Genomic DNA, 24,822 nt, shown 5'->3' with positions numbered 1-24,822 from the left:
CCAGTGTACTATTATTGCAGTCACTCCTCATAAATTGCTCATAATTATTCATATCTGCACAATAGGATAAATAGACGGAACCGCCTGAATACAGATGTATATGACATATACTGCTAATACATAATATACCGTGTGCTTGGCGATTCTTTTCGTTTCTAGTGGGGCAGCCTGGTGGTTAAAGCTTTCACTCGTCACGCCGAAGACCCGGGTTCGATTCCCAGCATGAGCACAAATTGTGAAACCCATTCTAGTGATATTGCTAGGCTATTGCTAAAAGTTTAGTAAACCTAAACTCATTCGTGTGGGGTAACTGGTCTCCTATATATGTTCAAGGGGTCACCGTCATTGGCTCAGTTCTTTCAAAGGCGGTGTCGTCGTGTGTCCATGTTTCCCACATGGGTACAATATGTGAAGCCCTTTTTCTGGCGTCCCCTGCCATGATAGTTCTGAAATAGTGCTAAAAGCGGCATAAACGTACACTCACTCTCACTCGTTTCTAGGTGAATCATACATCATATCCTAACAGTGCTTTGTAAATGAAGAAGCTGGTAACAACCCATATTTGTATTTGTTGTCTTAACTGGAACGTGCATGCAATATGTAGGTACATCAGAGAGTACGATATTCTCAACCACAGGTAGGGCATGATGGGCCGTCGTATGCAACAAACAGATCCTCCTGTACAGAACCTGGCCCAGTTGGAAGCTGTGCAGGAGGAATGGCGTGGACTGACCCTGTCATACAGTCACATGGGTGTTACACTCCGTATTGACCTCTAATCGTGTAAGATATGCAAAAAGGTATTTTGAATGTTCACATTCAACAATGAAGCCAACATTAAACATTCGAGGATCATAGTTTTGTAGGAAAATCAGTGTTTAATTAAAACGAGCACTTATCATCATATAAGCAACATGGAAGTCGTCATTGTCGTTTGCTTTATGTGTCAAAGGATCATACGTGCCAGAAAAAAAACTCACGTTTCTCCATCGTGGTCACCACGAGAAGTTTCATGTAGCATTCAGCAGAGTCTGCATTACAGAAAACATGCACCAGCTCGCGCATAGGGTGGGTGTGTGCATTATAAGTATAAGCAGACCTTGAGACTTTTCTTTTTTTATTAACTTTCAAAATGCACAGAAATGCGACAAGAAACTAATTAGGTTTATAAGACAAAATATAAAGACGTGCACTGATTTTTCAGTCCTAAAGGGTTTTTTATACCACTGGCATGTGAGTAAACTTCAAGGTGTTTGATTTGTTTTCATAATAATGAAATAAAAATGACTTAATCTTTGTTGATCAGTCTATACTAGTCTTATTCTGTCATCTGCGCATATGGGTGGCGCAGCAGAGGTCACGAAATCTGTCACGAACTAGTCACGAATTCTGGGATATCATCAGGGTACAATAACAAAAGAAACAAACAGTCCACGGAAATTGATCTGCACAGTGCCCCTTTAAAAACCTATCATTACAGAAACACTGGTGCTGAATTGAATTCATTGTGTATATACGTATGTATATGTGTATGTAATAGTCTGATGTTGCATTTCCGACTCCTTGTGAATGACAATACAAACAAGCACCAAATACACCATACGACAAAGGTGCTCAGCTGACAACTGTTTTGTCCATCGTTGATCGATGCAGCCCGTCAGTTGACCTTGAAATATGTGCCATTAATCATTATCCTGTGAGTTAATTACCCGTGAATATTCGGGTAAGAATTGATCTTTAGCAATGCTGATAACGCTATCCGGTGGTTCGATGACTTGGTTGATATCTGCCATGATATCCAAATTGCTCTTGATGGAATTTCAAAATGCCTGGATCCGCCTATGTTTAGTCAACCAAGGCAGATGGCGTGACCACCCGATCCCGTTAGTAGCCTCTGACGACAAGTATGGGTTACGGAAGATCAAGTCTAAACCGGATTATCACCGGTCTCTATCTTTGAGGGATATACACGTGCTATTCGTGGTACTTAGTCCGACTTGTACAGCGCGAATCAAGTACAATTAGTCTGCTCCTTTACCAGGTATCTGTGCTAGTGCTAGCGCCATTGCCGTTAAACGTTGTCACCGGAAGTAGTAAACTGCGCAGACTTTGCCACTCACCCCATCAGTGTTGAATGATGACCAGTACGGCAACGTTTTTAATTTGCTTTACTTCTTGAAATTTACCTGGTGGGATTTTACTGCCGTTTCTTTAGGTGCAGACGTCTTTTTCACGTGCATGGCATAAAATGAACGCGCATCGTCATTTTTCTGTGTGTTATCTGCGAGGGAACGTCATTTTGAAAGTGCGAGAAGATTGATCACCTGTTAAATGACTGCAATTCTAAATCGTTTGCTTAAGATATCTCATACCATTTAAAACATGCTTCACAAACGTTTCAGTTGTTTAACCTATTAAAAAAGGACCTTTACGATTTACCATATCCTCATCAAAAGACGGTAACTTCTGAAAGATCTGAGACAATTTATCCCATACTGAACACACAACGGCACCGCCTTTGAAAGAACTGGGCCAATGACGGCGACCCCTTGAACACATACAGGAGACCAGTTACCCCGCACGAATGAGTGAGTGAGTTTAGGTTTACTCCGCGTTTAGCAATAGCCTAGCAATATCACTAGAATGGGTTTCACAATTTGTACTCATGTGGGGAATCGAACCCGGGTATTCGGCGTGACGAGTGAACGCTTTAATAGTTAGTCTACCCCACCGCCCCTATCCTATAAGAAGTGTTTGACGTTAACCTCCCAAAGATCTGAGACCATCCTACGCAAACGATGGTTACTCCTTGCTTAGAAAGTGATCCATACAATAAAGACTTTACAAAACGGATGTGAAGACATGCCATAAAATCACACCAGCCCCACAAAACCCCGACAGCGACATCACAGGATGTGACCTACGAGACTGCGCCATGAATGAACAGTACACAACTACACTGGAAACATGACTCTGAAAAAGGCTACGAACATCGCAAGAAAAACACCACACTGAAAGGAAAAACCTACACGTGATATCACACTGGCTACGCCGTGTTTATTTTTGTTTGATTTATTACGCTAACAAGGTTCGATAACATGTTCTCAGTTGGCCGACTATCGAAACACACTTCCTGTGAAATGAAAGACAGTTATTCATAGTGTTTGATGGCATATCAGCTACCGTAATGTCTGTGCAAATCTGAAATAATAAATATATCGGTATCAGTTGATCAAACCAACAAAATCAATGGTTTGTTTAATGCCCTGAGAACCGTTTACTGACAGAGATGTAACTTGTCCATTGTTACCCAACCCCCAAACAGAAGCCTTGAAGTCGTCACTTGCAAGCTCTTCATAAATATTCGTCTCTTTCCGGGAACTGCATCACGCTAGAACAAAAGGACCGAATATCTATGAAAGAGTCCCAAAATCATATACGATTTCTTTTGCCTAGCCAGTTTTGGCAATGCAAAAAAAAAAAAAACCCACGCAACGAAATCTAGATGTTTCCCAGGTTCGTGAATTTCCATCTCACTCTGCCTCCTCTGCAAATAGAGGTACCTGGTTTTACGACAATCCTGTATGTCAGAGGTTAGTCAGAGGTTAGTCTAATCGATGACAGTATTTCATTATTTCGTACAGATCTGTTCAATTACGTTGCTGTAATGTACATTTGGAATGAATCCACCCTTACCCCGTTCCTTGTAACAATTAACAACACATTCTGAAAGGTCCTCCTCCAAGTGAAACCAGACATGAAACAACCAAAAAAGGGAAAAGCTTTTTTTAGACAACTAACTAACTAACTAACTAACTAACTAACTAACTAACTAACTAACTAACTAACTAACTAACTAACTAGGAAATAGCAGTTAAGAAAATTGTTTAGAGATGACAAATGAGTAAATGAAAAGGGCGTGGTTAGGGGGTGTTAGGTGTGTGTGTGTGTGTGTGTGTGTGTGGATTGGTGCTGTGATGTTACCTTAAGCTACCCATGATTATAGGACATCATTAATGGCGGAGGCCTATTCCCGTGACGTCATACAAAAGAGATGGCATCGCAGGATAGCCCTGGCAATCTAGCTCTGTTTAAGGCTGATTCGGAAAGGTTCTTGCAATGATTGTTACTTTACGTTCTGGAACGACCGTCTTCATGCAGAGTGCAAACGATAGAAACATTGCAGTTGGCATCACCTTAACCAAGGACCATTGGGACCCATCTTCTAGACCACGGAGAATTTTTGAGGATATGTTGGGATGGAAATTAAGATTAAGTGAAGCGAGAAGCGAAGATAAGGTGTGCCCTTGATAGTGGACAAGTCTTTACCTCAGCCCAGTCCATCTGGTGTTTCTTCAAACAATAGCTCCCAACCACGAACAAAACCAATGCGTGGCTTTTAACCACATTCAAGCTACATAGCGGCGGGCCACACCAGAAATGGACTTCATACACTGAACTATGTGGAGAATCGAACCCGGGTCTTCGGCGTGACGAGTGAAAGCTTAAACCACAAGGCTACCCCACTGCTCTTCAACGCGAATGGAGATGCAAGCAGTTGGGAAGAACAAGTAGGACGGCCAAGGTCAAAGAAACTGGGACAAACAACTATAACATCATGGGAAAATGTGATCACAAGGTCATGAAGTCTTCAGGGCAGGTCTTCCCATGTGGGAGCAGAGAACCAACACAATTCCTGTACATTCATACTGTTACAACCTAATGCATGCATATTATGAAACACTAGGAACCAACACGTGCGCGGACAGATGTGTGATTAGTTAATAACAAGAACCTTTTGAAGTTAGCGCTAGCCCCATGGCGACATCTACATAACGGTTTTAAGCAGTCAAATAACATTCATTATATCATACATGTATTTAACGTAACGCAACGTGTATGATGACGCTTATCGTCTCCAAATCACGTACTTTTCGTGATGTCAGTGTCCTTCTGTGGTTATTTCAGCGCAGTTTAGCCTTTTCAAAGTGTACTTCGCTTTTATAAAGGGAGAGGGAGAGAGAGAGAGAGAGAGAGAAGAGAGAGAGAGAGGTTTTATCCCACTTTCAGCAATATTCCTGTAATATCGTAAGGGACCCCTGAAATGGAGGGAGAGAGGTAGAGAGGTAGAGAGAGAGAGAGAGAGAGAGGTAGAGAGGTAGAGAGAGAGAGGGGTTTTACCCTACTTTCAGCAATATTAATGTAATAACGTAAGGGACCCCTGAAATGGAGAGAGAGAGGGAGAGAAAGAGAGAGAGAATGGTTTTACCCCTCTTTACCCCACTTGCAACCCAAGATCGGCACTACACTCAGGGTACTACTATTTCGTGACCGTACTGCCACGGGTGAAAGCAAAGCAGCCAGGGTGCCTGGACTTCAGAGGATATCCGGTCAAACTGTAGGGAAGAGGGTGAAAGAGACTGGTCTGAGAGCCAGTAAACCCGACGTTGGGGTCGTGCTACGTCGTCACCATCACCTCATGGTCTCCGTTATCTTAAAGTATCCACTTCATTGTATAGACATTGCCTTCTTTTAACCTGGTGTAAAATGTCATGCACTAACGTCTATTTGTGGACGAGTTCTACATGTTTGAAAATATAACATTTTCGCAACAGATTTCTCGTCCATGCGTTTCTTCTTAGGGATAGTATACAAAACTGTATCACTGGATGTGCAAGTTTCAAATAAACAACACTAAACGCATTTGGTGAATACCCGTGAAGATCCTGATTAGAACTGGTGCCCTTGGCAACCCATGCTAATTGTCCGTAATAAACAGTGTCAACCAAATCAGCGAGCCGGACCTCCCGATCCCGATAGTCTCCTCTTGCGTCAAGATGGGTCACTTAAGACCAATTTTAACCCTTGTTTTTCCTTTATAGTGAAATGCATGTACAGGGTGCGGCCTGTTAATTCTGTATTTCATTCAGCGATGGTGCCGAACGCTATAGGGTCTTAGATACAAGAAAAACGATGTTTTTGAAAGTAGCTAACAAATAACCTTTATCTGTCAGCGCTGACTGAAACCCGTACGTACTTTCTTGTACACACCCATAATAGCCGCGGGGAAAATGCTGTGTGGAACAGTGACCAGAATTGGCACTGGAACAATTTACATCAGTTTTCCTACAATTGCATAAAAAGTGAAAGGTCACAACAGAATATACAAGCGGAAAACAACTGTATGAAGAATTCCTTAGATTTTTTTTAAAGGAACTGCCAGATTGAGTTTGAAATTTCGTGTCTGCTGTCACTCCGTAGAGTGACATGACCGTCTGAATTCTGTTTCTTGCCAGTGTTGAGTCTTGAAACAGATATTTCCTCACGAAACATACATAGATACGTACGGTGCACTTATATACGCTTACATTCTAGTGGCACAGTCATCAAAGTCGCCGAGATGTGCTGTGCAGAGTTGGGTCCCTCGGGAACGCGGGAAACATGTAATAGAGGGTTCGATTCCGGCTCGTTCCCATTGTTTCTAGCCGAGTTGCCCAGTCGCCAATGTCGCTGAGATTCGCTTTGCAGAGGTGCGTCCCTTGTGAACGCTAGAAACGTATGGTTGAGAGTTCGAGTGAGTGAATTTTGTTTTACGCCGCTTTCAGCAATGTTCCAGCAATGTCACGGTGGGGGACACCATGGTGATTGACACCATCAGGCGGCCATGTGTTTGTCTCGGGAGACAAAGACACAGCGTGAACACGCGGGACTATGACGCTAACGACACACCACATTGGTCACCACTCGCCCCTTTCCGTAACCTCCAAGCTCGTCCCGGAATAACACGAGTTGTTAACGACTGGACACAACAAAATATAAACTGGTTCTCGGTTCCCTTTGCTTTTATGCGAGACGGGGCCGCATTTAGCAACGTATACCACCGGAAGCCTTCTGCAGACAAAGTAAGCTTTCGGGAAACGTCGATGGTCAAGAGTTATGCTGTCTGGCGAATCTATAGTTCCCCAGACGTCCACGACAGGCTCACTGGTGTATATAGAGACACCGAACCAATCCCTCGTCCAAGTCCTCGAGCGCGACAGATATGATGTTTGTGTGGAGCTGGCGGGAGACGCTGGTCTTGACATGACATTACACTGGCGCCTACTGTCCTTCCCTTTACTCTCGACGTTTTGTCGTCACGTCAACGTGAGCACCACAGTGGGTGGTCACTACATCCCACATCACCACGGCCTGTGGTCAGTATTGGCTATGAGACGTCATCGGAAGACGTTAACAAAGCCATTAAAACCCTCGTCTCGCTCGATCAACCAGGCACTGGTTTCCTGATAAGATGGAACAAAAACTCTAAAAGACCACTTGACCGTTGACCAAGAAGATACCTCGTGGAAACTACAAATGTCTCTTGAATCTTGGTTTTTTACTCGTGCGAAACACGTATGTAAAGTGCCCGTTACAGAAAGATCACTTGGTAATATAATTACCCCATTTTCCACTTAGGACTCGGGCTCGTGACAATCATGAATTCATGAATAGTTATGAAATGTTATACGCATATGCACTTTGTTAGATCTGTTGTAAGCCATCAGGTAGAAACAAGGAATGCATTTTGAATCTTGTTGTGCTGGACGTGCGCATAAAAGGTACAAAGGTACTCTAGGTAATTAAGATGCAAAGAATGCCCCATTTTCTAATGAGGACAAGAAGTCGTGGTAATCATGATGGCTGCTATGTTTTCCGCACTAAGCAATATTTCAGCTATATAGCGGCGGTTTGTAAACGTTGAGTCTGGTCCAGGCAATCTAGCGATCGACAGTATGAGCATCGATTTACGCATGTGGGCCACGACAACATTGGTAATCATGAATTCAAGAGTGTACCTTGTAAACTGTATGACATTCATGATCGGCGACATTTCCGTGTGGCGTCTGACGTCCTGACGTGGGTAAATGGACACTTCACTCAAACGCGACATCCCAAATAACAACACCCGGTATCAACTGCAACCCTATCACAATAGTCGCCCATGCATCCGTCCTTGTCCTAACATCTGACCCAAGGGTGGTTTCACGACGTATTATTTAGATACATTGTAATTAGAAAATATTTATCAGAAGACTGCATTGGTCTAGATTTGAATATCCTGTCAGGTCGACGGCTTTAGCAGAAGTACACGTATGTCTGTATGTTTCACAAAACAGCATTCTTTTATCCAACTTGACACGGCGCGGTGGGGTAGTCTAGTGGTTAAAACGTTCGCTCGTCACGCCGAAGAACCGGGTTCGATTCCCCACATGGGTACAATGTGTGAAGCCCATTTGCTGGTGTCCCCCGATGTGATATTGCGGGAATATTGCTAAAAGCGGCGTAAAACTAAACTCACTCACTCACTCACTCCAACCTGACTCATCCTCCATATGTGTTGGGGCGATGGAGTAGCCTAGTTGTTAAGTAATGTAGTCTAGTTGTTAAAGCGTCTGGTCGTCATGCTGTAGACCACGGTACCCCATCACTATTTCATTTCACTGTTAAGCTATATAAAATCCGGGTTAGAACTGGTGTTTAGCAAACCGGTCCAGTGGTTAAAGCGTTCGCTCGTCACACCGAAGACTCGCGCTCGATTCTGATTTCTGGGTACATGGCGTGCGTGAAGCCCATTTCTGGTGTCTCCTGGAGTGATATTCCTGGAATATTGCTAAAACCATACTCACTCATTCACTCACTCCACAGAACGATGCCCATGATGCCATTCATTGGATTGTCAGGACTCGAGTATTTACAGACCGCCATCATATAACGGAAGCACTGCTGGCGGCTGCTTTTGTCAACACACAAACAATCGTGTAAAAGCAAAAGACGTACAATTCCAGTCACACGGTTGTAAAGTATATAAGTATTTATTGTATATACGGTAAAATAGGGGTGGTGTCACGTGGTTGTGTGAGAGTAAGGTGTGGCCTCTGAAACGGTGTCAGCCAGGGAGCGTGCACAACATCTTACGCTGCTTGTTCATGGGCTGTAGTGCGTTAAACACGGCAGTAAACCCTGCATCTGTGACGCCTTGTTCAAAATGTGAAAAAGACCCTTAGAAACTTAGCTGTGTTTAATGACTTGTGACCCACAACGCAATTCCGGCCAAGTTTCAAGTGCGTCAGCTCTGTGGCTTACACAGCATTCAGATGTGTTTCATTGGATTTTAAACGTTGAATTTTTAACTCGTACTCAGCGAGGATGTAGACTGTAATTGGGATACATCAACAAGGTGTCAGCAGGCGGTTGAGACGCAGTATACATTGATTTACAGGATCACCCTTTCATCATGATGGAACTCGAAGACTTCTTTGACATAGCGAAATGATATCTTGGCTTATCAGCGTTAATCAGAAGGCCATGAAGAAAGTGGACTTTGGGGTTTCTCTCCTCTCATACACAACGGACGGCTGTTAGGTTCAGGCGGTGCTTCCCGTGTTGTAGTGATAATAACAGTGATTTTGGCGATAATATGTTCTTTCGCGATAGACACGTGTGAACGTTTTGGAACCACTAAAATCCCTATTGCGTTTTCTTATAAAGATATTTAATCTCTTACTGGTTGGTGCCTGTGACACACAAATGACTGGTTGTTGGGAGGCCAAGTCATAAAATCATGACGTACTTTAGCTTCCGGGTATTAAATCTCTAAGATAGAAGTTTAGCATTTTTTAAACGGTGCAGATGGTAGCGTGAGAAAAAGGAACATTGGATAAGGTCTCCAAGGAGTGTATGTAGTGTAAGAGGACTCATACATCTGTTTAATATGTTATCATACTGTTCCACAAAACGTCGTAACACAAAGTTAACCTCATGTTATAAAAAATGAGGTTGATCCGCCCCAACCCCAGCATCACTCATGTTCACGTTAATATGTGTATGTTATTAGATAATGTATATTTACACTTAAAAGCTTCTTATGGTAAACATTTGTCATGGAGAGAGAGGTAACTGGAAATGCGTAATTTAATTTACTTTTAATATATATAAAAATCTAGATGGAATTTGTGTTAAGGGAAACAGAATAAATGTCGATCTGCGTACATGGTTTTTTATTGTTTTGTACTCAGGGTTTGTCATGTTTTGTTGTTTCACGCAGCACCGTATTCGAAATATGTCACGACGGTCTGTAAATAACCGGGTCTGGACAACACAATCCTGTGATGAACAGCATGAGCATCGCTCTACGCAGCTGGGGTACGATGGCATGTGTTAGTCTCCTCTTGCGACAAACATGGGTTTTTGACGTGAGTGAGTGAGTTGGGTTTTACGCCGCTTTTAGCAATATTGTAGTATTGTAAATAAAATAAAATAAAATAAAAGAAAGAAAGAAAACAATAACAATTTTCTGTGTACATTATATATTATCGATACCCCTGTTGGCATGGGGAATTAACATGAAATGAAAGCTAACCGCTTTTTCTAATTATCTTAACTGCCGGTGGGGTAGCTTTGTGGTAAACGAGTTCGCCCGTCACGCCGAAGACCAGGGTTCGATTCCATACACACGTGAAACCCATTTCTGGTCTCCCCTGAAATGATATTGCTGGAATATTGCTAAAAGTGGCATAAAACTAAACTCACTCACTAATCATCTTAACTGTAATATGCATAAATATTATGCATCGTAAGGACTTCTTCCACACACCCTACTCACAGAATTTAAACATATACATCTTCAGTGCGAATGGTTCCGTACGTAAACAAATTCTGAGTTGGCGCCGTCAAGTCGAGATCACTGCATGTATAAAGTAAAATGGTGACATTGATGCCAAAAGAGACTGATTACACTTGAAATAGACTTCGGTGACGGGAAATCAGGACAAACACACAGAGGGCGTCCTAACCTACGGTGATAATAGGAACACGTTCCTTCAGGCTGGGCTTACAAACCTGTTTGTTCATGCCGCTCTATGCTCTTGAATGTCATCTTATATAATGACAAAGAGGCAGGCTCGCCCAATCGTGGTTGATATATGGGATGTTCGTGAACAGATTTATTTTTATTGCATAGATTTTATGCCCCGATTAATGCATTGTTTATGGACGCCGACTGGTGTGTGTCTTGGAATACATATTACTGGCGCTTCTACGAGCGGAGATAAAGTTTCGTAAACTGTCTCATTTCTCCCCATATACTAAATGACTTTAACCTAGGAGACGTTTTAGAGCAGTTCAGAAACCATGTCAGTAAAATCATTCATCAATCTTCCGGTTGACAAGATGGTACAACAGCAGGAAAATGATTAAGATTCCAAGAGTTAACTCCCTTAATTCTTTGCCTGACTTTCATTTTATATTCGAACTCCATTTATCGATGAAAAACGACGCTGTTACATTTTGGGACACTTCGATCCTATTAACTAAAATTTTCGATAAACTGTATAACATAATCTTTACAAAACAATCAATTGTCCTGAAAATGTGCCTTCATGAAAAACACAATCAGATTTTAAACGTATGTAATTATTTTGTCTTTCTAGTTACTGATACTTAATATATACTGGTGTCATTAGGTTGCGTGGTAGCTTACCTGAAGTATTAGGCTAGAAACAGCGTATTAGAAGGATTGGTAAATATGGACACCATACACCAGAAAAACATGAATATACCATGTGTTGATTGTCAGGATTAAGCAAAGGTTAGGTTCACGGATACAGAAATCTATACGGATAAATTATATGCCATCAACAATATATCGCAGGCTGTGTTATAGAAACTGTGCACTCAAAACAACATTTGTCACTAACGTCTATGTATGAAGCCCATTAGTCTGTCGTACAGATCCTGTGGTATAAATATCCAAGAAAGCCCACGCAAGTCTAGAAAATGTGGCAAGTCTAGATTTCCATAGCTTCTGAAAATGAAGAAACTCTCAGGGCTCCATTTTGTTATATTATTTTTTTTCACTAGGAACATTTTTTCAGTAAAATATGTTCATTTCAGAGATTAGCTGTTAGTCTAGAAGCCCATTTCTGTGATGTCGCGTGAATATTGCTAAAAGTGGCGTAAAATCCAGTCAGAGAGCTCCTAACAACTATCTTTAATCATGAAAACACATATTGAGGTCTTGAATCCACGACATAACTTTGGACTTTGGCAGAAATGGATGTTCCTTTGGATGAGCAGATCTAAAATGCCCCATCTCTCTTTTGAAAAGGTACACACAGTCATGCAGCTCATCAAACCATGTATGGTCGATCACAGCATCGGAACCAATACTCAGAGGTGACGAGGATTTTACGTGCGCTTCAATATGCTCCCAAGCCCCGACCGCCACCCAACTCAACCATCCATTATCCTCAGCCATAAACGTCCTCCAAATGCTCTGACATGCTCAACCACGCTCGCAGACATGCATCAGTAAACAGCAAAATAGTATAACGGTAAAAAATATGGGTGTCTTGTTTGCAATGTTTAAAACATATAACAGACACCGTGCCGGGAACCAAGAGTTCATGTAATGAAAACATTGCAGTATATTTACGAATGTCCAGGCATATTCCAGGTGAACTGAAAACGATTCCGAACATCGTCACTGATGTCATCGTCAGTTGCTGGAGTTGAATAATACATTTTTCACTAAATTATACGCGATTAAAATTCAATTTATGATAACTCACCTACTAGAACATATACAACAGTGATCAGGTAGCAGTTCACCTTAAACGCCGATTCAGTTCAGTTCTCGGCACATTAAGAGGGACTAGAGTCACGGAGATCTGGCTTTTATAACGAATTCTTCAATGCCTTTTGTAACTACTTGACTGTGATTGGTTAGTAGTCAATCAGACTGATATAATTACGTCGTACAGGTTTCTGATTTTCTGTCGCTGTGATTATTTTTAGTTTGCTGACAATCATGACGTACACGAAACTAGCGATACATGTCAAGAAACTAGCGATACAACAATGGATAAGGTCGATTTTGCCGTTTGAAATCATTAGTCTGATTTTGAGGTTTGATTAGTGATGATAAACTGATAAACACACTTCTTGCACAAATCACAAAGAAAATGGTAATAATGACTTTTTACTTCAACATCAAAGAAAACGATTCAGTTAACTCTGGGCAAAATATCTTGTGCTTTCCGAAAGAGAATATTCAGCAAGAAATAATATGTTTACGTGAATGTCATATTTCGCCAAATATAGATTAAGCTATTGTTTGTTGCATGAATTCTGTATTTATCTGAACTTATTATCAGATTTTCCTTTAGTACACGACTACTCATGCTGGCTCGTTACCGGAGGACATATAACCATCGAAAGTCGAAGCGAGTGAGTTTTACACCAACTTTACACGCGCTCACGCACTTACACACACACACGCACGCACGCACGCGCGCACGCGCGTGCATTCTATGGATAAAGTTTTGATTAAGAAAAACAAAATCTAACTGTAGATGAATAAAGTTTTCAGCTTATTCAGCTCCAATTTGTGCTGACTACTTCCTTTAACATTCCAGTGAGTGGGGGCCGGGGTATACGGAAGTGGCATTGTTCAGAGACTGTCAGGCCCACTAACTGGACGTACTAGCTGGATGTCGGTACTACGTACATGACAGAAATGGCAGTAAAATTAATTTCGGGCTAGACAGAACATTATCGTGCGACCCCTACATGTATGATCCCCAGGGAGTTGAGATCGATAATAGGATGCGCCGCTGTGATACACATCCGCTGATCGAGGGAAAAACAAAGCGTCTTCGATCAGCTGAGCTAGATATCGGCGTTATACAAGCGTAAGTATGATCTCATCATGCTGGACGAAGACAAACACGGCGATGTGACACATGTGGCCAGTTACCGCCATATCCGAGTACCGGATCCGCTGTTAGAGAGGGTCACCACAACAACTGGGTTAAGAAGTCTCATCCCCAGTCGGAAGGATGCGTGGTGGTGATAGAGAGATGGGTCGACCTGAATAATATCACTGGCCTATTGTAACTACTAGTGAAAAGAATATTTTGTTACTTAAAGTCTAATTTCTTTCTTTATGAAAATGCATATAGTTCTATAAGAAAAGCCTGTCTACATACGATATATATTGAAATGATATTACAGCTCTCAGCTCTACAGATCAACTATTACAGATCTTGTATTAAGAGTGAAAATCGGCAGTATTTACATTTTGGAGTGAGTGAGTGAGTGAGCAGGGTTTCATGCTGTCTTGACCAGTCCAGACATTTCAGTTTAGTGCACTCCTTAGACCTTTGCTTCTGTGGTGCCTCTTTTGAGCACCTACGGTGATGATACACTTATCAACATTTTCAGGGTAGAACGAGATTCGAACGCGCGATCGTGTCCAAACCGAATTGTAGCCTCTAAAACTACTGAGCCACCCACCCTTCCCGCAATTTTAAACAACTATAGCGTTTAAAGAACTGCACTTTAACTCGTTATCCTGAACTGAATAGAGTTTGAAAAGTGCTATCGAGAACATCATTACTGTAAAACGTTTCTTGCTTTGGTTCATTCACGTGAGGTTTTGGGCCTCTTCACAAAGCACGGAGGTGATCGTAAGTCAACGTTAAAGGATGGGACTTAAGGTTAACACTAGCTAAAGGATGCTTCGTGAAAAGAGCCTCTGTTTACCTTCAAGACACAACTCAGTTGGTCTTCGAACTAGTGAATCGCGTGATCTAAGAAAGGGAGGTAATCGAAATGGTAGCGAATAGCTGAATAGAAGCCCGAGATTCATTGACACTGGTTAAAGTAGTACACACATCGGTGAACTTTGGGAACAATGGCAGCATTTCTGTCGTTGGTTGTCGTGTGCCTCGGAATTGGTAAGTATAATCAATGATGAATATTTTTATTGCGTCTCATCCATGCTTTGACATTATTATTTGTACCCGTGAAGGTCCCGGGGTAGAATAGTCCTCCAGCAACCCATGCTTGCCATAGAAGGCGACTATGCTTGTCGTAAAAGACGACGAAAGGGGACCGGGTGATCAGGCTTGCTGACTTGGTTGACACATGTCATCGGTTCACAATTGCGCAGATCGATGCTCATGTTGTTGGTCACTGGATTGTCTGGTCCAGACTCGATTATTTCCAGACCGCCGCCATATAGCTGGAATATTGCTGAGTGGGGCGTAAAACTAACCTCACTTACTTACTCACTCCCAAGTCAGAGAACCGCGACAACAAATACTTGAACAGCTATCGTTTGACCAGTTTATGTATTTAGAATAGGTGACTCAAATATTCTGACCGAAACAAATAAAGATGAGTGAGTAAATAGAATTTAAGGCCAATTTCAGCAGCATTCCTGCAATATCACTAAGGAATTATCTTCACACAAGTGTGGCATCGAACCCGGGTCTTCGTCGAGACGAGCGAACACATTAACATTTGAGCTACTGCACCACCCCTTACAGGACGTGGATGTCATGACAATCGGTATGTAGCATACTGCACCCATGAGAAAACTATCCAGGTGGCTTTAATTTCCCTTGTCCATTGGTCAGCAATGCAGCAATAACAGGCTCACGTATAATTTCCAGCGCCTTTCCAGGTTGGACCACGGGCGTTTTTTTCTTCTTTTCTGTACCAGCCCTACCTTGCCCACGACGCGATTACACATACTGTATCAGTGGAATGACGCACGTGAATGGCGATTAAGACGTCTTTTCGGGAGAAATCGTGAATAGTCTTCCACAGGTTGTCAACCAGATTACACGCACGCACACACGCACGCCCTCGAACAGGCACGCAAGCACACACGTAAGCACGTGCTCGCATTGTCAAATTAATGTGTTTTTCTTCAATATGCCCTTGAAGTGGTCACTTTTCTCAATTTTTGTTTTGTTTGTTGTCAACTTAGCAATGTTCCAATTATATGACAACGGTCTCCATATAATCCAGTTTGGACCGTACAATTCAGTGATTGACGTCATGAGCACAGATGTACGTAATTTGGATACGATGACTTGTATCCCGTTAGTAGCAGCTGCTGCCTCTTTGGACAAACATAGGTTGTTGAAAAAGAATTCTAACCCGGATCTTACCTCGGGTTTCCAGTAATGTTTTACATTGCGTTTTCATATATGTCGACCCTTCCAGCATTGTTTGCTTGCTTCTTGAACACTGTCTGTGAGAATACAACAGAAAAAACTAAGAAGGATGTCAAAGAATTTGATGATGATACATATTTTTCTGAGTAAAAAAATGATGGGACACCTTGATACAAAAATAGTTTAATTGACGAGCGTGATGGTCATATACTGGAGGTTCCCAGATAAGCAAGGTCATGTCTGAAAGATCTTCTTCCACATGTGCTTTCAATATACATATTTCTCCAGTTGCCACAGGACACGTGGTTGAAGGTGTAGTGGGCGGCACCCCACTGGAACCTGGTGAGTGGCCGTTCCTCGTGTCTCTCCACTTCAAGCCTGACCACCCGTTTACCAATAAGACCCGCCAGAGACATCTGTGTACCGGCACCCTGATCCGACCGCAGTGGGTCCTTACTGCCGGACATTGCTTCGAGTAAGTAAACACATTTCTTATTGACAGACTGATAGCGTACTTGTGTATAACAGAATGGGTTGATCTTAATTTTGAAATCGCGCATGTTCATGCATATTTATGTGTGTCTATTTATATGATTTGTCAAATGTTGACAAAACTACACCAAATGAATGTTTGATGGTCAGTGAAATAAACCAAGCAGGGAACTGTTGTTTGACGGTGGTATGTTTGATACGGATATGTCTGTTGTGCTGTGGACGTTAAGTTTACAATTTCAGTATGTTGTATAACGCCGCACTTAGCAAGTTTCCCCCAAATATTGAAAACATTACTATACTTCCTATTCGATAACCTATACCACAACAAGTATTTGAATTGTTAGCGGAATAACAGTTTTCAGTTACCAATTCGTCTTGCCGCTTCAAGAGTTGGGTAACAGGAGCGGGTTGTCAGGCTCGTAGACTTCGTAGATCTATGCTCGTGATGTCAATCACTGGATTGTCTGGTTCATATTGGACTATTTACAGAGCGAGTTAGACAATAAACCAACAACCTTCAGTTATAAAATTGAATCTGAAATAAAATTCGGATATCATGCACCATTTTAAAACAGAAAGACTCTTTATGTTTTACTTTTATCGATATTCTCAAGAAACTATTTAGTATTGGTAAATTGGGGGGAAATAACTGAGATTAACAGCAATACTTATCACAGCATTCGTGTTCCTTTATTCAATAATCGTATTTGCATAAGTTATATATCTGTAAAAAGTATTTTAAAAGTGTCTCATGAGCCAAAGAGGTGACTCGCTGTTGAACATTTTTCTTTCTTATGAACATGTTGTTTTTGCCTCACCTTTAACTGCGTCATTCTGTCTGTCTGTCTGTCTGTCTGTCTGTTTGATGATGTTTCCCACTTTGACAGTGCAGAAGAATGGGACGGGCTGGAAAATAAAAGCAACTGGGTTGTCTTGATCGGCGAACACAACCAGTACAAGAAAGAGGGAACGGAACAACGGATGCGGATAAGGAAGGTCTTCAGACACAAGAACTACACAGGTGTGACTCTCATACACTACCGGACAAAACAAAGGGGGCACTTAAAACTGGATTTACTAGAATGAACAGTTCTGAGTAGTATGTTATAAAGCATTTGTACATACATTGCAAAGACAGCAGAAGTAAATGTAATGCTTGTTGATCTTGCCCCACAGTCTAAGTAAACTTAGCCTCTGTACATCTCGAAAAGGGTCGCGCCAGAACCAGTCTAATTAAACTTAGTCTCAGTGTATTTCGTTACACTCCACCACTGAGTCTTATATAAGTTTACTTAGACTGTGCCAGAACAATTCCGAATTGTATTTAGCGTTTGGTCGTTTCCGGGTGATGTTACAACCATGACAACGGTGAGTAAACAGTCGCAGACTGGTTTTGGCAATATTCAAGGATGTCATCTTGCGGAAATATAAGCTAATGGTAACCATGTCAACCGAACTCCCACACCGTTTATACTGCAGGCCAAGTAGCTGTGTTATATGAGGATTTTTGTTCGTGGAGAGATCTGTGTCAGTGATCTAAATATTTTGTAAGTACCTCCGATCCCTAAGTAGTAGCCGTTATGTGATTGATTAAATATATTTAACCGTCATTGGACGGTCATAGGTCGCTCAAAGGTTACGTGAGGCGACCTTCTACTAGGGTTTGTTAGACTCAGTGGTGGAGTGTAACGAATAACACTGAGACTAAGTTAACTTAGACTGTCTTGTCCCATTACCGCGATTCACTATGTCACAAAGAGCGTGTAAGGAGGTTTAAGAGGAAAGGTTTCATGATCTGTTATGTCGTGAGTCTGCATGCACTGCCTTTGTATGTGTCTTTGTACCACGCGATTAAGTCTTTGTGTCTGTGTATTACCACATATACACAAAGAGCTTAATTAAGTACCACTGTATATTCGCAATGGTAAGTTTTCGACACGAACATAACTTGAAAAACGTGAGCTTATCCTTTGACTCGACAAAATTGGAATCAATATTGATGTTATGATGATAATGGCTCTTTCAAAACACACTGATTTTCATGCAAAACCATTTCTGTACAGGTTTGGCCCTGGAATGTTGAATGCTGAATTTATTCGTGAATGTGAACATTCAAAATGTCTTTCTGCGTGTCATACACGATTCAAGGTCAATACGCAGTGAAACGTCTATGTGACTGTACGACAGCTGGCACTCTCCTCTGTAGTCTATGTTTTCCTCGTGTAGAGCAGCTTCTTTTTTGGCCAGGGTCTGTACAGGAGGATCTTTTTGTTGAACACGATGACCAATCATGTCTCACGTAAGCTTTAAATGATTAAGATCGGGGCTCGTTCAATTGTGTGATGTCAGGGGACGCTGAACTTTGTGCATAGTTAAAGAGCGATGCTTTGGGGATTTTACGTGCGCTTTTTGCATTCCACGTGCAACTTTGCAACCGTTCTTATACCACGCCAATCCGTCATTGTACCTGTCCTTATACCACGTCAATAGGTCTTTGTACCTGTCGGTGTACCACGTCGGTAATTTTTTGTACGTGTCTGTATACCATATCAATACGTCTTTGTACCTCTCATTATACCACGTCTTTGTATCTATTCTTATGTATACCACATCATTGCGTCTTTATACCTGTCCTTGTACCATGTCATTGCGTCTTTATACCTGTCCTTGTACCGTGTCATTGTGTCTTTATACCAGTGCTTGTACCACGTCATCAAGTCTTTGTACCGGTCCTTGTACCATGTCATTGCGTCTTTATACTTGTGCTTGTACCACATCATTAAGTCTTTGTACCTGTCCTTGTACCATGTCATTGTGTCTTTATACCTGTCCTTGTACCGTGTCATTGTGTCTTTATACCTGTGCTTGTACCACGTCATTAAGTCTTTGTACCGGTCCTTGTACCATGCGTTGCGTCTTTATACTTGTGCTTGTACCACATCATTAAGTCTTTATAACTGTCCTTGTACCACGTCATTAAGTCTTTGTATAGGTCCTTATACCATGTCATTGCATCTTTATACCTGTCCTTGTACGGTGTCATTGCGTCTTTATACCTGTGCTTGTACCACGCCATTAAGTCTTTATACCTGTCCTTGTACCGTGTCATTGCGTCTTTATACCTGGCCTTGTACCCCGTCATTACGTCTTTGTACCTGTCCTTGTACCATGTCATTGCGTCTGTATACTTGTGCTTGTACCACGTCATTAAGTCTTCGTACCGGTCCTTATACCATGTCATTGCGTCTTTATACCTGTCCTTGTACCACGTCATTAAGTCTTTGTACCGGTCTTTGTACCACGTCATTGTGTCTTTATACCTGTCCTTGTACCATGCCATTGCGTCTTTATACTTGTCCTTGTACCACGTCATTAAGTCTTTGTACCTGTCCTTACACCACGTCATCACGTCTCTGTACCCGTCCTTACAGCACAATATTGTGCTCCCGCATTTACACTATGCCAGGTCTTGATGTATCCAAGCCATCGTCAGTCAAGATTTTGCATTTACATCTGAGTTCCCTGACGCCCCGACTGTAAGTAAACTAAATGGTGACTCGGTTACGTTAAACTATAGCTTTAACATTTAAGCACGCCCCCTCTTACGGGATCTGACCCTCCTGAAGTTGAAGCGTCCGGCGATCCTGTCCAGGTATGTCCAGCCGATCGCCCTGGATACCGAAGGAAGGTGTACAGAAGTCGGGGCCAGTGTGTCGGTGGCAGGATGGGGGCAGATAGCATACAGTAAGTAACGTCATCTCACAGTGTTTGAGCAAGTGAATGAATATAGTTTACGCCGCAGTATTCCATCATAAACAGCGGTCTTTAAATAATAGACTAGACTAGAAAACCCTATGATCAACAGCATGAGTATCGATCTACGGGAACTGGGATACGATGACATGTGTCGGCCAAGTCAGAGAGACTGACCACCTCTTACGACACAAGTAATGCTAACTCGGACCTTCACAGATACACAATGTTTGAAATATACTCCAAAGGGTTGTTTGAGCGGTTGAATGGAAGCGACAGAGCAGATATCTAGAGGCATAATTAGACCTGCTTAGGGCAGTAGCAAACTACAAAGACGGAGCATAATTAGGGTAAGGGGCTCAAAGAAACGAGGACCGACACGGGACAGTTCGCCAGTGGAATGTGTCTCAATCCTTTAATTATATTTCTTCTGAGTGTATGGTTGGTTGAAAGAAAGGATTGATATTTTAATGACTATAACAATGTTTCGTCTTTTTATACTTCATAAATATCTGACTATAATTATGACTACATCACAAACACTAATACACCTTTACAGGGCCTCTCGGTTGGAGCATGTACATTCCACTGAGGGTGAACATCACGGTCATTGAACAGGACCGGTGTAGTCAAGGATATGCTACCGTACCAGACGATGACCCGGACAAAGCTTTCTACGCCCCAGAGGAAGAGTCGGTTATCTGTGCGGGGAGCCCATCGGGAGGCCGAGATGCCTGTTTGGTGAGAAATAAACAGACAATATCGATTTAAAGTCACCTATATGATATACAGTGATAAAATAGCAATATGGGAAAGTAAGTGACGGTTAAGCGCAGTTTTAGTTATAAAACAAAAGTAAAACTAATAAAACCACCAAATTATAAAAAAGCTGGTATTATTATTTTCATATAAAGAATCCATGCATTATTGATATTCAGCTCTGTGGGGAATATAGGTGCTGTCGCTATTCCATCCTATCGGGTACCCATTCGGAAGTATGTGAACATGCATTTTAACACCACGTCAGTATCATATTAAAACACTATTCTGTGATCACTTGTCCAAACTAAAATACATGCAGGTCAACCTGCCATTAAAGCATCTTTTGCGTTCGTTTCAGGGCGATTCTGGCGGACCTCTGGCGTGTTACTATGACAACGCGTGGCACGAAGGAGCCGTCGTCTCTACTGGCTACAACTGTGGCAAAGCGGAGTACCCTGGGTTGTATACTAAACTCACTTCGTACCTGGACTGGATCGAACGCACAATAGACAGGCATTAGGACCTTGTCCCACTCAGCTAACGAGGACATCGACGACCGTCGAGGTCGTTTGATTCAAGTCGTCAAAGATTTCATTTCACATGCTTCTGAATAAAATATCATTGAACACACTAATCTACCGTTACTTCTTGTCCAACCAACAGAGTTGCAAAGTTTTGGTTCCGCACAAAAAGCCAATCAACACAAAATCTGCATAGGTATTTCTTCATAAAACAATCAACACAATATCAACACATTATTTCTTCATAAAACACCAACATCTGATTTCTCCAGAAACCAGTCAACACAATGTCAACATGGTTATGTCTTCATAAACCAATGAGCTCAATGTCACCATCTTATTTCTTCGTATAACAACAGCTCAATATCACCATCGTTATTCCTCCACAAACCAATCAACACAATGGATACTTCTCCACAAACCAGTCAACACAATGTCAGCATGGGTACTTCTCCATAAACCAGTCAACACAATGTCAGCATGGGTACTTCTCCATAAACCAGTCAACACAATGTCAGTATGGATACTTCTCCACAAACCAGTCAACACAATGTCAGCATGGAAACTTCTCCATAAACAAATCAACACAATGTCAACATGGATACTTCTCCATAAACCAATCAACACAATGTCAACATGGATCCTTCTCCACAAACCAATCAACACATTGTCAACATGGATACTTCTCCATAAACCAATCAACACAATGTCAACATGGATACTTCTCCATAAACCAATCAACACAATGTCAACATGGATGCTTCTTCATAAACCAATCAACACAACGTCAGCATGGATACTTCTTCATAAACCAATCAACACAATGTCAACATGGATACTTCTCCATAAACCAATCAACACAATGTCAACATGGATCCTTCTCCATAAACCAATCAACACAATGTCAACATGGATGCTTCTTCATAAACCAATCAACACAATGTCAACATGGATACTTCTTCATAAACCAATCAACACAATGTCAACATGGATACTTCTCCATAAACCAATCAACACAATGTCAACATGGATCCTTCTCCATAAACCAATCAACACAACGTCAGCATGGATACTTCTCCATAAACCAATCAACACAATGTCAACATGGATACTTCTCCATAAACCAATCAACACAATGTCAACATGGATACTTCTTCATAAACCAATCAACACAATGTCAACATGGATACTTCTCCATAAACCAATCAACACAACGTCAGCATGGATACTTCTCCATAAACCAATCAACACAATGTCAACATGGATACTTCTCCATAAACCAATCAACACAATGTCAACATGGATACTTCTCCATAAACCAATCAACACAATGTCAACATGGATACTTCTTCATAAACCAATCAACACAATGTCAACATGGATACTTCTTCATAAACCAATCAACACAATGTCAACATGGATACTTCTTCATAAACCAATCAACACAATGTCAACATGGATACTTCTCCATAAACCAATCAACACAATGTCAACATGGATCCTTCTCCATAAACCAATCAACACAACGTCAGCATGGATACTTCTCCATAAACCAATCAACACAATGTCAACATGGATACTTCTCCATAAACCAATCAACACAATGTCAACATGGATACTTCTTCATAAACCAATCAACACAATGTCAACATGGATACTTCTTCATAAACCAATCAACACAATGTCAACATGGATACTTCTCCATAAACCAATCAACACAATGTCAGCATGGATGCTTCTTCATAAACCAATCAACACAACGTCAGCATGGATACTTCTTCATAAACCAATCAACACAACGTCAACATGGATACTTCTCCATAAACCAATCAACACAATGTCAACATGGATACTTCTCCATAAACCAATCAACACAATGTCAACATGGATACTTCTCCATAAACCAATCAACACAATGTCAACATGGATACTTCTTCATAAACCAATCAACACAATGTCAACATGGATACTTCTTCATAAACCAATCAACACAATGTCAACATGGATACTTCTCCATAAACCAATCAACACAATGTCAACATGGATACTTCTCCATAAACCAATCAACACAATGTCAGCATGGATGCTTCTTCATAAACCAATCAACACAACGTCAGCATGGATACTTCTTCATAAACCAATCGACACAATGTCAACATGGATACTTCTCCATAAACCAATCAACACAATGTCAACATGGATACTTCTCCATAAACCAATCAACACAATGTCAACATGGATACTTCTCCATAAACCAATCAACACAATGTCAACATGGATGCTTCTTCATAAACCAATCAACACAACGTCAACATGGATACTTCTTCATAAACCAATCAACACAATGTCAACATGGATACTTCTCCATAAACCAATCAACACAATGTCAACATGGATACTTCTTCATAAACCAATCAACACAATGTCAACATGGATGCTTCTTCATAAACCAATCAACACAATGTCAACATGGATGCTTCTCCATAAACCAATCAACACAATGTCAACATGGATACTTCTCCATAAACCAATCAACACAACGTCAGCATGGATACTTCTTCAATAACCAATCAACACAATGTCAACATGGAAACTTCTCCATAAACCAATCAACACAATGTCAACATGGATACTTCTCCATAAACCAATCAACACAATGTCAACATGGATACTTCTCCATAAACCAATCAACACAATGTCAACATGGATACTTCTCCATAAACCAATCAACACAACGTCAGCATGGATACTTCTTCAATAACCAATCAACACAATGTCAACATGGAAACTTCTCCATAAACCAATCAACACAATGTCAACATGGATACTTCTCCATAAACCAATCAACACAATGTCAACATGGATACTTCTTCATAAACCAATCAACACAACGTCAGCATGGATACTTCTTCATAAACCAATCAACACAATGTCAACATGGATACTTCTTCATAAAGCAATCAACACAATGTCAACATGGATATTTTTCCATAAATCAGTCAACGCATTGTCAACATGGATACTTCTCTATAAACCAGTCAACACAATGTCATCATGGATACTTCTCCATAAACCAAACGTCAAAATAAACCAGTCAACTGGCTCTTGCGAATAACAAGAAATCTGAGTGTCGTGTTTTTCATGAATATATCTCGACACAACCAAAAGGCAGTTAGACTCGTATCACGTGACGAATTTGATGCATGGCTGATTCTGTTAGCGGTTGCTTCTACTTGGATGACGTCTGAATGCCTGTCTTTTGTTGAACGGCGCAGGCTTCA

At 41.4% G+C, this 24,822-nt stretch overlaps 1 protein-coding gene across 1 annotated transcript; it reads left to right on the top strand.

Annotated features, from left to right (window-relative positions):
• The first annotated feature begins 14,668 nt into the window (after window positions 1-14,668).
• On the top strand, window positions 14,669-21,654 carry LOC137283607 (trypsin-like). Its single transcript, XM_067815199.1, has 6 exons — window positions 14,669-14,780; window positions 16,299-16,485; window positions 17,393-17,526; window positions 20,097-20,249; window positions 20,818-20,999; window positions 21,379-21,654. Exons 1-6 carry the CDS (start codon window positions 14,738-14,740, stop codon window positions 21,538-21,540), a joined length of 861 nt encoding a protein of 286 aa, XP_067671300.1. The 5' UTR covers window positions 14,669-14,737; the 3' UTR covers window positions 21,541-21,654.
• The last annotated feature ends 3,168 nt before the right edge of the window (window positions 21,655-24,822 follow it).

Source organism: Haliotis asinina, chromosome 5, assembly GCF_037392515.1.
Source record: "Haliotis asinina isolate JCU_RB_2024 chromosome 5, JCU_Hal_asi_v2, whole genome shotgun sequence".
In the NCBI taxonomy this organism is placed as follows: domain Eukaryota; kingdom Metazoa; phylum Mollusca; class Gastropoda; order Lepetellida; family Haliotidae; genus Haliotis; species Haliotis asinina.
The sequence above is the reverse complement of the archived record's forward strand: the minus strand, read 5'-3'. Positions and strand labels throughout refer to the sequence as shown.